The sequence below is a fragment of the Carcharodon carcharias genome, chromosome 15 (genome assembly GCF_017639515.1).
Source record: "Carcharodon carcharias isolate sCarCar2 chromosome 15, sCarCar2.pri, whole genome shotgun sequence".
Taxonomy (NCBI): domain Eukaryota; kingdom Metazoa; phylum Chordata; class Chondrichthyes; order Lamniformes; family Lamnidae; genus Carcharodon; species Carcharodon carcharias.
Window position 1 is genome coordinate 10,064,011 of NC_054481.1, and position 13,809 is coordinate 10,077,819.

Below are 13,809 nucleotides of genomic sequence, written 5' to 3' on the forward strand. Positions count from 1 at the left end.
TGTCTTGGGGAAAGTTTTTTAATGATGAGATGGAGACAGAAAAGGGAGATATGAGTAGGGTGAGACTATTGAAGGAAACATTTGGCACCATTTTCTAATTGGTGTGCCCAGATCTGGAAATAAATTACCCCGCACTCTATCCTTCCACCTTAGAACCTGCAGGATCTGAAGGGAAATAATTCTGAGGCTGTGGTGCACCTTCAAGCAGCATGGGTGGAGATTGTTGAGTTCGTGTTTACCTACCATCATGACCAATTATTGGCAGGCCATTACTCTATCCCCCACCCTGCTCCTTTCCAAAAGTCCTTCTTTGTCATCTTTGCCACTATTTTAAAGTGCAAAATATCCCCACCTTAGTTTTTTTTAATTAAAAAAAAATGCCTTGGACGGTGCTGTGGTTTGTTTGGATATTTGAACAATACTGGTGCAAACATGGTCCTGTTTGTTGTTAATCAATGTTCCACAGCCACTTTCTAGGGTGTGTTTCAGCAGCGGAACGTCTGTTTGCCGCACCGGAGAAGTGGGGGGGGGGAGTGTTTTAGCTGGGACACTGAGGGGCGGGTTGGGGGGAAGGCAGCACGTGGGACCCGCGGGAAGGAGCGGCGAGTAGGGCGGGTGTGAGGAGGCGTCGAGGACACCCAACCCCACCCAACCCCACCCCACCCCAGAGGAGTGATAAACCCTGTACCCGTGGCCAAGGTCTCACAGCGGCGCTATTCGTTCCTTCAGGAGTTCCCAAGCGGTGAGTGTGTTGGGAGATTCTCCACTCGTTCCTTAGGCGCCACAAACCAACAACATCAGCGCCAGGCCCAGGCTCCTGGGTTCAGTTTGTCTGTCTGTCTGTTTCAGGTTTCCAGCATCCGCGGTATTTTGCTTTTGCCTGGGTCTGGTTAACCCAGATGCTGCCAGACCTGCTGAATTTTTCCAGCGTTTTCTGTTTTTATTTTAGTCTCCCCCCGCCCCAACCTGTCCACCACATTCCTGGAGCGTCCAGCCTGCTCAATCACACCCTCACCCCCATCTTTGATAACTTTTCTTCCCCCCCCCCCCCCCCCAGTAAAACTCTTATTCCCTGCAAACCTTTCTGTTCTTCACCCCCCCCCCCCCGCAAGTAAAACTTTTATTCCCTGCAAACCTTTCTGTCCCCCCCCCCCCCCCAGTAAAACTTATTCCCTGCAAACCTTTCTGTTCTGTCCTCCCCGCCCCGGTAAAACTCTTATTCCCTGCAAACCTTTCTGTTCTCTCCACCCCCCCCCCCCCCCCTCAGTAAAACTCTTATTCCCTGCAAACCTTTCTGTTTCCCCCCCTCCCCTCCCCTCCCCTCCCCTCCCCTCCCCCCCAACTTGGTACCACCTCTACCTCTGCTTCCTTAAGTCCAAAGAACCAGGGTGTGTGTGTGTGTGTAGGGGCCCTCACCACTAATGGTTTATTGAATGTTAACTTGAGTAGGTTTTTGGACTGCGGTTCCTGGGACCATGTTCTTTAAAGTGCCTCTATTCAAAGGATGAATTTGTGAGGTATTTCATTTTAGTTAAACAAGATAAATTTGTTTTGGTTGGGTGTGTCTTAAATGAATCAGAATAAACCTAATGCTATTGGACCTACTGAGTATTTCCAGCATTTTCTGGTTTTTTTACACTCTTACTTCTTGGTTCCCACACTAGCTGATACTGTTAATGGTTCTCTCTACAAGTGTTGCCCCTTCAAGTCTAACCTTATCACTCCTCTCTTCAAAAAATTTCTTGATCCCTTCCATCCTCGCAAACTACCACCCCATTTTCCACCTTCCTTTCCACAAACATGCTGTTATGTCCCAAATAAGTGCCTATCTTTCCCAGAGCTCCATGTTTGAATCCCTGCAGTCAGGTTTCCACCCCGTGACAATAATGAAACTGCTCTTATCAAAGTCCTGAATGACATCTCCTGTACAACTGTGACAAAAATAAACTAGCCCTCCTCTCTTTCTTGAACTGCCTGCCGTCTTTGAAATAGTTGACCACATTATCTTCCTCCTTTGAGGCTGAACCAGACTCAAAAATTGATGTCATATTTGACCCCAAGATGAGCTTCTGACCACACATTTGCAGCATCACTAAGAGTGACTGCTTTCACCTCTGTAACATCTCCCGAATCTGCCACTGCCTCAATTCATCTGCTGCTGAAGCCCTCATTCATGCCTGTGCTCCTCCACTTCTGGCCTCTTGCACAACACTTTTTTAAAATTAATTTAAGGAATGTGGGCTTCAATGGCTAGGACAGCATTTATTAACCATCCCTAATTGCCCTTGCGAAGGTGGTGGTGATCTACTTTCTTGTTGCTGTCCACGTGGTGTAGGTGTACACCCACAATGCTGTTAAGGAGGGAGTTTCAGGATTTTGACCCAGCGACAGTGAAGAAACAGCAATATATTTCAATGTCAGAATGGTCAGTGGCTTGGAGGAGAACTCCTAGGTGGTGGTGTTCCATCTATCTGCTGCCCTTGTCCTTCTAGATGGTAGTGATCATGGGTTTGGAAGATGCTGCCTAAGGAGCTTTGGTGAGTTTCTTCAGTGCATCTTGTAACTTTTGAAAGTCAACCAATTAAACTGAATCAACAAAATAAGGGATAAGGCAAACACAGCCCCTAAGTCAGGTCAGCTGTAAAACTAAGGACAAAGTTTAAAGGAAACTTACAAACATTAAACCAAAATGTGATTAAAGGGGTCGGTAAAACACCCCAGTTCCCGCGGTGCCCACCGGGCAAGTGCATCTTGTAGATGTACAGACTGTTGCCACTGTTCATTGGTGGTGGAGGGAGTGAATGTTTGTGGATGTGGTGCCAATCAAGTGAGCTGCTTTGTCCTGGATGGTGTCAAGCTTCTTGAGTGTTGTGGGAACTAGACTCATCCAGGCAAGTGGGGAGTATTCCATCACTCTCCTGACTTGTGCCTTGTAGGTGGTGGACAGGCTTTGGGGAGTTAGGAGGTGAGTTACTTGCCACAGGATTCCTAGCCTCTGACTTGCTCTTGTAGCCACAGTGTTTATATGGCTAGTCCAGTTCAGTTTCTGGTCGATGGTAGCCTCCCCAGGATGTTGATAGTGGGGGATTCAGTGATGGTAATGCCGTTGAATGTCAAGGGGCGGTGGTTAGATTCTCACTTGTTGGAGCTGGTCATTGCCTGGCACTTGTGTGGCACAAATATTACTTCCCACTTGTCAGTCCAAGCTTGAATATTGCCCATGTCCTGCTGCATTTGGACATGGACTGCTTCAGTATCTGAAGATCGTAAATGGTGCTAAAAATTGTGCAATCATCAGCGCAAGGGCAGTCGCTCTCGCCTCATGTCTCGAGTTCTGCGCCCTTGCCACCCTCAGTGGTGTTCAACGTGGAGCAGTACTGATTCATCAGCTGGGGGTGGAGGGATGGGCAGTACGTAGTAGTCAGGTTTCCTTGCCCATTTTTGACCTGATGCTATGAGACGTCGTGGGGGCTGGAGTCGATGTTGAGAACTCCAAGGGCAACTCCCGCCTGACTGTGTACCATTGATTGTAATCATCCCATCATTGGTTGCCTTGCCTTCAGCTGCAACAACCCCGAGGTCAGTAATTCCCTCTCTAAATGTTGCTACCTCTTTTTGCCTCCTTCAAAGTGCTCCTTAAAACCTACCGCTTTGATCAAACTGGTCACCTGCTCTAATATATCCTTTATATGGCTTAGTGATGGATTTTGTTGATAATGTTCCTGTGAAGTGCCTTGGTACATCTTACAATGTTAAAGGTGCTATATAAATGCAAACTGTTTAAAAACTCTTTTACAAGTTCACTTGTTTTCCCCATTTGTATGTGTTGGGTAGTTGCTTCTTCACCTGCTAGTTTCATAATTCTGCCTTGAATTACTTCCTTTTTAGACATCCTGTGGAGTGAGTTGAGGAATGTCATTAAGGGCATCAATACTTTGAATCCAATTCAACAAGCACTACAGAGTACAGATAAAGTTTCTGATTTCTGGTCCTAGCTAATAGTACTAAAAAAAAGTACTATGGCTCAGCTCATTAAGAACGAATTAAACAAAGAGAGAGATACTCCCATCTTTGGCTGGGTCACTACTGATTTTGTGCTGACTCCTTGAGCAATCAGTTAATGGAACAAAAAGATTGATTCTTTTCTTATTCTTTCAATGGATGACATTTCCTTTTTGACGTTCTCCTTTTTTATTTGTAATTTTAACTTTTCATTTAAGTGCAAGAGAGTTGTAAGTATAGATAAAGTTTGAGATTTAATTAAAATGAAAAGTAGCCAAATTAAGCATTAGAAACTCTCAGTGATTAATGAAGCTGGTCAGTAAATTAAGTAGATTGGGATATGTTTACTTCTGTCTGGCCTCTTGTTTGGAGAGGGAATGGGAGTGCCATTAATTCAAGGCGGAGGTGGGATGAAGGGACAGTCTGATGTGTGGGTATACAGTGGAAGTAGCCAACCCCCAACCATTCAGATGCCATAGCACCTCATTGGTGTTGGAAGGGCTAAAATTCTGGTCCTCGTCATTAATTTTGGCCACAAGCATGGATGCTTTACCATGATTGTAACCCCCAACTGCAATTTTTATTTCCATAACATTTTTCTTTTGGTAACGTTTTTTCCAGTTTATAAATCATGTTATCTGCTCATATATGAAGAAATATAACTTATTGCTCTTATATCTTTTATCATTCCATCTATTTTTGATTTTACAGTTAATATTTTGTTCTCTTAGGCAAATTTGCACTGGCCATTATAAAAAAACCTTTAATATCTTCATGAAATTACATCTAAGTTAATATTTTGTCAAATGTAATTGTATTCTAGGTAACTAAGTGTTTCAAAATCTTTACATTTTGGGGTTTGGAAGGACCAGTGAAGTTAGTGGAGCTCCCTCTGTAGCAGGAGAATACACTGGTAGTTTTGAGGTTGATTCTTTTTGCCAGATATAGAAAATAAAAGGAGATTATCTTTTATTTTTGTCTCTCCTTGTTAAAGATATACCATTTCCTCCAATTCACCACAGATGATACGTTAGCTGGGTAAATTGTATGGGTAAAGCCCTTTTTTAAAACTCAATGGAAAGATCCAGTGTAAGTCCCTAACTGACTCTGGCCAGACTATTTTCTTTTAAAAAGCTGTTTGAAGTGTCTCAGTATTTTTACTAATGGGAAGTGAGAGAGGCTGTTTTGTGTAAGCTTTTATTCATCATTTTATGATTGTTGTAGTGTCCAGCATGTCAGATCAGGAGAAGTTCCTGGAAGTTTTAAAGAAGGAGCTACGCTCTCTGCTGATTTCTGCCAAAAATAGTCTGACTCCTGTTGAGCTAGAAAGAGATTACCACAGCATGATGGGGAAGCGGCTGCCTCTGTGTGCATTAGGTTACAGGTCTGTTCTGGAGCTTGCCTCCCATATACCGGATACTATTAAAGTTCACAAGTGTGGAGATGGCAGCATCCTTCTGAAAGGTAAGCAGGGATCTTCTGTTTAATATGTTATTCTTTCTTTACCACCTCAAACCTGCAGAGTCATTTTATGCTGAGCATTATCTCTGGTTGAAAAGGTTAACTGGAAACTTGCTCTAAGTTCTTTATCAATGTTGCTGTATTGCTGGGTGTCCCCTGTTCTCTCTGATCTTGCTGCCTTTCTGGCAAAGGAGGTATCTGGCTGTTTGTGAGAGGCCGAGTTTCCTTTTGAAATAGATAATTCATCAAGTGAGGAATAGCAAGAGTGCCCCCATATTGCACCATACATGCCACAGCAGATTCTTAAACACTATACTCCATGTTTGCATTGGTGAGACCGCACCTCGAACACCGTGTGCAGTTTTAGTCTCCTTATTTAAGGAAGGATGTAAATGCATTGGATGTGGTTCAAAGGAAATTTATTAGATACCTGGAATGTGTGGGTTCTTTTATGAGGGAAGGTTGGACAAACTAGGGTTGTTTCCACTTGAGTTCAGAAGAGTGAGCGGTGATTTGATTGAAATATACAAGATCCTGAACAGCCTTGACAAGGTGGACGTGGAAAGGATGTTCCCTCTTGTGGGTGAGTCCAGAACTAGGGGGCACTGTTTTAAAATTAGGGATCGCCCTTTTACGATAGAACCGAGGAGAAATTTTTTTCTCTCGGAGGGTTGTGCAACTTTGGAACTCTCTGCCTCAGAAGGTGGTGGAGGCGGGGTCATTGAATATTTTTAAGGCACAGCTAGATAGATTCTTGTTAGGCAAGGGAATCAAAGGTTATTGGGGTTAGATGGGAATGTGGAACTCGAAACACAAGATCAGCCTTGATCTTATTAAATGGCGGAGCAGGCTCGAGGAGCCGAATGGTCTACTCCTGTTATTTTTTCTTATTCATTCATGGGATGTGGGCTTCGCTGGCCGGGTCAGCATTTATTGCCAATCCCTAGTTGCCCTTGAGAAGGTGTTGGTGAGCTGCCTCCTTGAACCGCTGCAGTCCATGTGGTGTGGGTACACCCACAGTGCTGTTAGGGAGGGAGTTCCAGGATTTTTACCCAGCGACAGTGAAGGAATGGCAATATATTTCCAAGCCAGGATGGTGAGTGACTTGGAGAGGAACTTCTAGATGGTGGTGTCCCCATCTATCTGTTGCTCTTATCCTTCTAGATGTTAGCGGTCATGGATTTGGAATGTGCTGTTGAAGGAGCCTTGGTGAGTTCCTGAAGTGCATCTAGTAGATGGCACACACTACTACTGTGCGTTGGTTGTGGAGGGAATGAATATTTGTGGATGTGGTGCCAATCAAGCGGGCTGCTTTGTCCTGGATGGTGTCAAGCTTCTTGAGTGTTATGGGAGCTGCACTCATCCAGTCAAGTGGGGAGTATTCCATCACACTCCTGTCTTGTGCCTTGTAGATGGTGGACAGGCTTTGGGGAGTCAGGTGTGAGTTACTCGTCACACTATTCCTCGCCTCTGACCTGCTCTTGTAGCCACAACATTTATATAGCTAGTCCAGTTCATTTTCTGGTCAATGGTAACCCCCCAGGACGTTGTTAGTGGTGGATTGAGTGATGGTATTGCCAGTGAACATCAAGGGGCGATGGTTGGATTCTCTCTTTTGAAGATGGTCATTGCCTGACACTTGTATGGTGTAAATGTTACTTGCCTGAGGGAGGACGGTATGTGGTAATCAGCAGGAAGTTTCCTCGCCCATGTTTGACCTGGTGCTATAAGACTTCATAGGGTCCGGAGTCGATGTTGAGGATTCCCAGGGCAACTCCCTCCTGACTGTATATCACAGTGCCGCCACCTCTGCTGGGCCTGTTCTGCCGGTGGACAGGACATATCCTGGTATGGTGATGATGGTGTCTGGGACATTATCGGTAAGGTGTGATTCTATGAGGATGACTATGTCAGGCTATTGCTTAACCAGTCTGTGAGACAGCTCTCCCAATTTTGGCACTCGCCCCCAGATGTTAGTAAGGAGGACTTTGCAGGGTCAACAGGGCTGAGATTGCTGTTGTCGTTTCTGGGGTGGTCCATCCTTTTCTGTGGCTTGTTACAACTGAGTAATTTGTTTGTATGGAAACTAAAGAGCCAAATGCTTGGAACCAAAAAGAGCTTTATATTTTTATATGGTAAACTTTTTATAGATTAAACCCAGGGACACCTTCACACAGTTGTTTTTTGGTAGATTTATTAACACTGCTCTCAGCATTATGTGTTTAACTCGCCACTATTAGATGACAACACATTTGTGCACAACAAACTGTAGCACATGTTGTGGGAAGATAATGTGCTGTGTAGTAGGGATGTGATCTTACAGGATCATTTTCATGTTTTTATAGAATTAAAATAATGGGAGTATTTGATTAGTCTGTTTTTTTAATAACCTTTTCCAGGGGTTGGGAATGAAACGACTAAAGGAATTGAAGAGCTGGTGGCAAAGGCAAAAGTCTCCACCAAGACCAAACGTAACTTAAGAAAAACTAGGTATGAACTCATGCAGAAGCAAGCATTCCTGCCCAGGCGGTATAACACCACCCCAATTCTACCAGCATTAGTGAAATGTGAACTTAGAGAGCTGGTGGCATCTTTTCCTGGTGGTGTCCTACTCTCTGATTTTGACAAGTCATTTATGAAAAGGTATGGACGGCCATTTCAGTACACAAGATACGGCTTCTACTCCTTACAGGAAGTTCTCAAAGCAACTGGAGATGACATTGAGATCCAACAGACACGCCAGGGTTCCCTTCTATTGCTGAGAAACAAAAATAGAGAGAGTCCAATCAAACAAGGTGGGTTTTTAAGTTGGGAACTTATGCTATTTTTTAACAATTAATTACCTTTAAATTTTAGTGTGATTTTTTTTGCTTTGTTTAAAACTTGAGTTTTTAAATTACCCTTCAAATGCTCATGCATTCAGGAGATAAATGCTGGCGTTCATAGATGTTAGTGCTGCTCCTTAGCTGACCTGCTAAACCATTAATAATTTGTGGATTGTCTCAAGTGCTGCTTAGAAACCAGATCTTTTCTCTTAGTTCAGCTTATTGAAAGCAAGTATCCTATCAAAGAATCATAATGTAGCCAGCAATGTATGTGATAGAATCCAGGTGCCTAGGCATACTGCTTGGAGAGGATGAAAACTTGCATAGTTTGCTCTTCCAGATGCTAATGCAAATTTCAGCATCAAATTATATTTTATATTGATTTAGGTAAACAGCTAAGCCAGCCCTTGCAAAACAACCAAGCCCAATCAATTGCAATACCAAGCCCCATCAAACCGCCCACAGGGAACCAAATTGTATCACCTTCGAGGCCAGAGAATTTACCAGATCCTGCTCCAGACCCAGAGTACTTTGATGGAGGTTTGAAAAAGGTCTGCATTTATTTGGTTATCATAACAGTATTGGATAATGTCATTTATATTTTGTGTATCAAACTTCAGTGTGCTGTCCCACAGTCGGAAGCAGTTCTTAAATGGTTGGGATGTAGCTGCATAGGAAATAGGATTAGGATATTCGGCCTCTCGAGCCCGCTTCACCATTCAACTGTATTATGGCTGATCTTCTACCTCAAAGCCATTTTCCTGCACTATCCCATATCCCTGATGTCTTTAATATCTAGAAATCTGTCAGTCTTTGTCTTGAACATACTCAAAGACTGAGCCTCCACAGCCTTCTGGGATAGAGAATGCCAAAGATTCACCACTCTCCTGAGTGAAGAAATTCCTCCTCAACTCAGTCATAAATAGCCTACCTCTTATTCTGAGGCTGTGTCCCCTGGTTCTAGAACCCCTAGGCAGGGAAACATCCTTCCTGCATCTGTCCTGTTGAACCCTGTAAGGTTATCTGTCCAATTGTAGAACAAAGGTTGGATGTTTTATCCCCACAGAGGGGAATCAAGTCATGAATGAGTGATCCCAGACTGACTTTATGAACTTCATACTATCATTGCGAATAATATCCTTGCTTAATCTTTTAAGCTGAAAATGTTGCAAAGAAAAAGAGGAGCAAAGTAAGTTGGACTAAAATAAATTAGTTGTGTAGTACAATTTTTTAAGGTAATAGTTTTGTTTTAAAGATCATAAAGGTGCATCTCTCTCTCTCTCACCTTGATGTGTCTTGGGATATTTTACTACATTAAAAGCGCTATATAAATGCAAGTTGTTGCTGATTATTGCTCTTCCCTTGCTCCCTCTCCTGGTGTTCCTTTCTGTTCCATGAATTTGTACATGATTTGTACAAAGTTTTTCCCTGATTTTTTTTTTGTCATGATTTGGGTGTCTGTCTCTCACTGGCACTTTTCAGACTAATTTTCTTTCCAATGATCTTTCTGGGATATCTTTGCTATTAATCATTTTGCCTGTCTCTTTTGCATATCTGCTGTACAGCTTTCTTTTGTGGTGTTTGGTTTGCTTCGATTTGATCTTTACAGTATTTTGTGTCTCACTGTCTGATGTTTTATATTGATTTTTGTTTGTTATTTTCTTTGATCTTTAAAGTATATGTCTTGCTTTATCAATCTCTACCCCGTGTCTCAGTTGGATGCATGGTTCCAAAGACAGACAAGTTGACCACTGATTCTTCTCTGCATTATCTTCCGCTCGCCGACCTGTTCTCACAGTTTGATCTCTGTGGCCTCGCGTTAGGCAGACCAGAAGGACAATAAAAGTAATGAAATGCTCCCGGTATCAGCAATTGGTAGGTGAAGGCAGAGCATGTGACCAGAAAACAAGGTCAAATAGTCAGCAGGGGCTGTGCAGGGCCAGGGGAAAGGTAGGGAGGCTGGTGGGGAAACATTTGATCTGTTTGATTAGAATCAGCAGCAAGAAAGGTCAGGAGGGAGGCAGCATCTCAGATAGCAGAAAGACAGACCAAGAGGGGTTGAGGAAGCAGATAGAAACAGCATGGGTGCAGAAGCAAAGGCTGGGAAGAAGCACTGAAAGTGGCAGAGGAACAGAAGAGTGGGATGGCAGAACAGAAGGCTGATGGAAATAGAGACCAGAAGAAGAGGCAGAAGGGTATAGAGTCAGTGAGAGAGGTGAGCTGGCAGCAACAGCATTAGATGAATGCCAGAAGTGAATGCAGAAGGAGAAGAGGGTAGGAGCAGTGAGGGTGGGGTGACTGAGAAACTTGAGCAGCAGAGATAGCAGATGCATTGGTTATAATTTTCCAAAAAGGGCTCCAGCGGATTGGAAAACAGCAAATATAACACTTTCAAGAAAGGAGGGAGACAAAGCAGAAAACCATAGGCTAATGGGCTTAACATCTATCACAAGGAAATTGGTAGAATCTGTTTTTAAGGAGGCTAAAGCAGGATATTTAGAAAATCAAAATGGGATCAGGCAGAATCAATGTGGTTTTGTGAAAGGGAAATGATGTTTCATTTACGAAGAGTTCTTTGTGGAATATCAAAGTAGGAATGTTTTGTTACAGTTGTACAAGGCATTGGTGAGACCACATCTAGAGTACTATGTACAGATTTGGTCTCCTCATTTGAAAAAGGACATAATTGTGTTAGCAGTTCAGAGAAGACTCATTTTACTCATCTTGGGATGAAGGGCTTATCTTATGGAGAGAGGTTGAACAGATTGGGCCTAAACCTATACCTATATTGGAGTTTAGAAGAATGAGAGGTGATCTTATTGAAACATATAAGATCCTGAGAGGATTTGATAGATTGGATACTGGGATGTTTCTTCTAGTGGGGGAGACTAGAACTAAAAATAAGAGGTTTCCCTTTTAAGATGGAGATGAGATGAGTTTTTTTCTGATGGTTGTTAGCCTGTGGAATTCTCTTCCCAGAAAGCAGTGGAGACTGGATCATTAAATTTATTCAAGGCTGAGTTAGATAGAATGGGAATCGTTGGGGGTGGGGATGGGTGGGGCGACAGTAGTTGAGACCACGGCCAGATCAGCCATGATTTTATCGAATGGGTCGAATGGATTGCTCCTAAGTCCTGTGTTCTCGTGCTGGCCAGAAAGAGAGGTAGCATGTGTATCAAAACAAGCAGAAGAGTAGCATAGGAACAGTGAAGAAAGATGATAAGAGGCTTAGGGTGCAGATGGGTGCAGGGTATAAGAACAACAAGAGGCTTAAAAAATACATAAAGAACTTGCATTAATACATAGTGTCTTTCGTGATTTCTATTTATCCTTTCATAGGATGTGGGGGTTGCTGGCTAAGCCAGCATTTATTGCCCATCCTTAATTGCCCTTGAGAAGGTATTGGTGAGCCGCTTTTTCAAACCATTGCAGTTTGTGTGGTATAAGTACTGTTAGAAAGGAAGTTCCAGGATTTTGATCCAGTGACAGTGAAGGGACAGCAATATAGTTCCAAATCAGGATGGTGTGTGGCTTGGAGGAGAACTTGCAGGTGGTGGTGTTCCCATACATCTGCTGCCCTTGTCCTTCTAGGTGGTACAGGTTACAGGCTTGTAAGGTGCTGTCGAGGTTTCCTTGGTGAGCTGCTGCAGTGCACCTTGTAGATGGTACACTGCTGCCATTGTGTATCGGTGGTGGAGGGAGTGAATGTTGAAAGTAGTGTATGGGGTGTCAGTCAAGCAGGCTGCTTTATCCTGGATGGTATCCAGCTTCTTGACTGCCGTTGGAGCTGCACTCATGGAAAGTATTCCAAGTATTCCATCACATTCTTGATTTGTGCATTGCAGATGGTGGCTGGGCTTTGGGGAGTGAGGAGTTGAGTTAATTGCTGTAGAATTCCCAGCCTCTGACCAGCTCTTGTACCCACAGTATTTATATGGCTAGTCCAGTTCAGTTTCTGGTTAATGACACCGCTGCCCAGGATGTTGATGGGGATTCAGCGATGGTGATGCCATTGAATGTCAGGGGCAGGTGGTTAGATTCTCTCCTGTTGGAGAATATTTTGTTAGTTTACAGCCAATTAATTATTTTTGAAATGTAGTCACTGTTGTATATGTTATTTCTGAAAATAAATATATAATAAAAGATTGAAAGAGGTATGAAATTTAAAGCTAAACTGGACCAGTGTGGATGATTTGCACCACATAAATTCAGAGCAAGGCTATTTAGGAGTGAAATTAGGAAGCACCTTTTCTCACAAAGGAGTGGAAATGTGAAACAGTATCCTGCCCCCTGCCCCAATTTCAACCCCACCCCTTGCCTCCCCCCAAACAGCCCTGGATGCTGTGTCAGTTAAAAAATTCAAGACATAAATTGACAGATTCTTGTCAGGTAAGGGCATCAAAGGATATAGAGAATTTGGAGATGCAGATCAGCCATGATCTAATTGGATAATTGAATAAGCTCAAAGGGCTGAATGGCTGCCTCCCACGATTTAAATTATGAAACGGTAAATGAAGAAGTGTACACAGTTGCAGGAAAACTTGTACTCAGTTTGAGTAAATGTCGTATTGGTGAACTGTAAAAATGGGGAAAAAACATGCTACAAATCTAAACATTAAAGAAAAATGAAATGCTGGAAATACATAGCAGTCAGCATTTGCTGCTCCATTTTGAATGTGTATCCCTTATCACAACCTTTCTGATGAAAGATACACACCTGAAGCATCATTGTCCTGTATTTTCTCTTTACAGATGCTGACTGACCTGGTCTGCATTTCCAGCAATTTTCTGTTACACCAGGTTGAGTGGCTATAGTGCCACCTCTGGAGTAAGTGAGAATAACATGTCACTGTTCCAGCATGAGCCATCAATTTACATGTTCTGGGCATGTAACCAACTCAGGGATTTTAATTTATCACTAGCTGTTTTCCTGCTTTCCAGCTAGTTCAACATTTCAAGTTGCTTTGACAGCACCACTTATGGGCATAATTGATAACTGCAAGTTAATGTTGACACCTTCTAATATAGGTTTTTGTATTGATAAAGCCCCACATAGAAGCAGGAGTTTTCAATATATTTTCAGATGGAATTGTGTGCCCATGTTGCATTTTTAATAATATATATGTTGATGCAAGGCCAAAACAGTTTTATATCAACGGAGATGTGGTAGAATAACTTGCCTATAAGAATTCACCTACAGTTTTCAAATGAAGATAGTGGCATTTTAAGTACATTGGGTAATTTACAAAGTTAGAGTCATAGAGTTTTACAGCTTGGAAAGAGGCCCTTTGGCCTATTGTGTCCATGCCAGTCAGCAAGTCCCTATCTACTCTAATCCCATTTTCCAGCACTTGGGCTGTAGCCTTTTATGCTATAGCATTCCAAGTGTTCATCTAATTACTTCTTAAATGTTGTGAGGGTTCCTGCCTCAACCACTCTTTCAGGCAGTGAGTTCCAGATCTCTCTCCCCTGCCTCCCGGGTAATTTTTTTTTTCCTCAAATCCCCTCTAAACGTCCTGCC

General features: G+C 43.0%; 1 protein-coding gene across 2 annotated transcripts in view; it reads left to right on the top strand.

Annotated features, from left to right (window-relative positions):
* Positions 1-695: 695 nt before the first annotated feature.
* tdrd5 (tudor domain containing 5) overlaps positions 696-13,809 on the top strand; it is a 45,115-nt gene continuing 32,001 nt past the window's right edge. Inside the window, exons 1-3 of one of the 2 annotated variants that reach the window (XM_041205792.1) lie at positions 696-742; positions 7,863-8,258; positions 8,676-8,839. In XM_041205792.1, the coding sequence (XP_041061726.1) occupies positions 7,964-8,258; positions 8,676-8,839 (459 nt within the window). In that variant the 5' untranslated portion in view covers positions 696-742; positions 7,863-7,963. Of the gene's footprint in view, positions 743-5,231; positions 5,467-7,862; positions 8,259-8,675; positions 8,840-13,809 lie in introns of those variants that run through there. The other variant, XM_041205795.1, reaches the window with a different exon arrangement.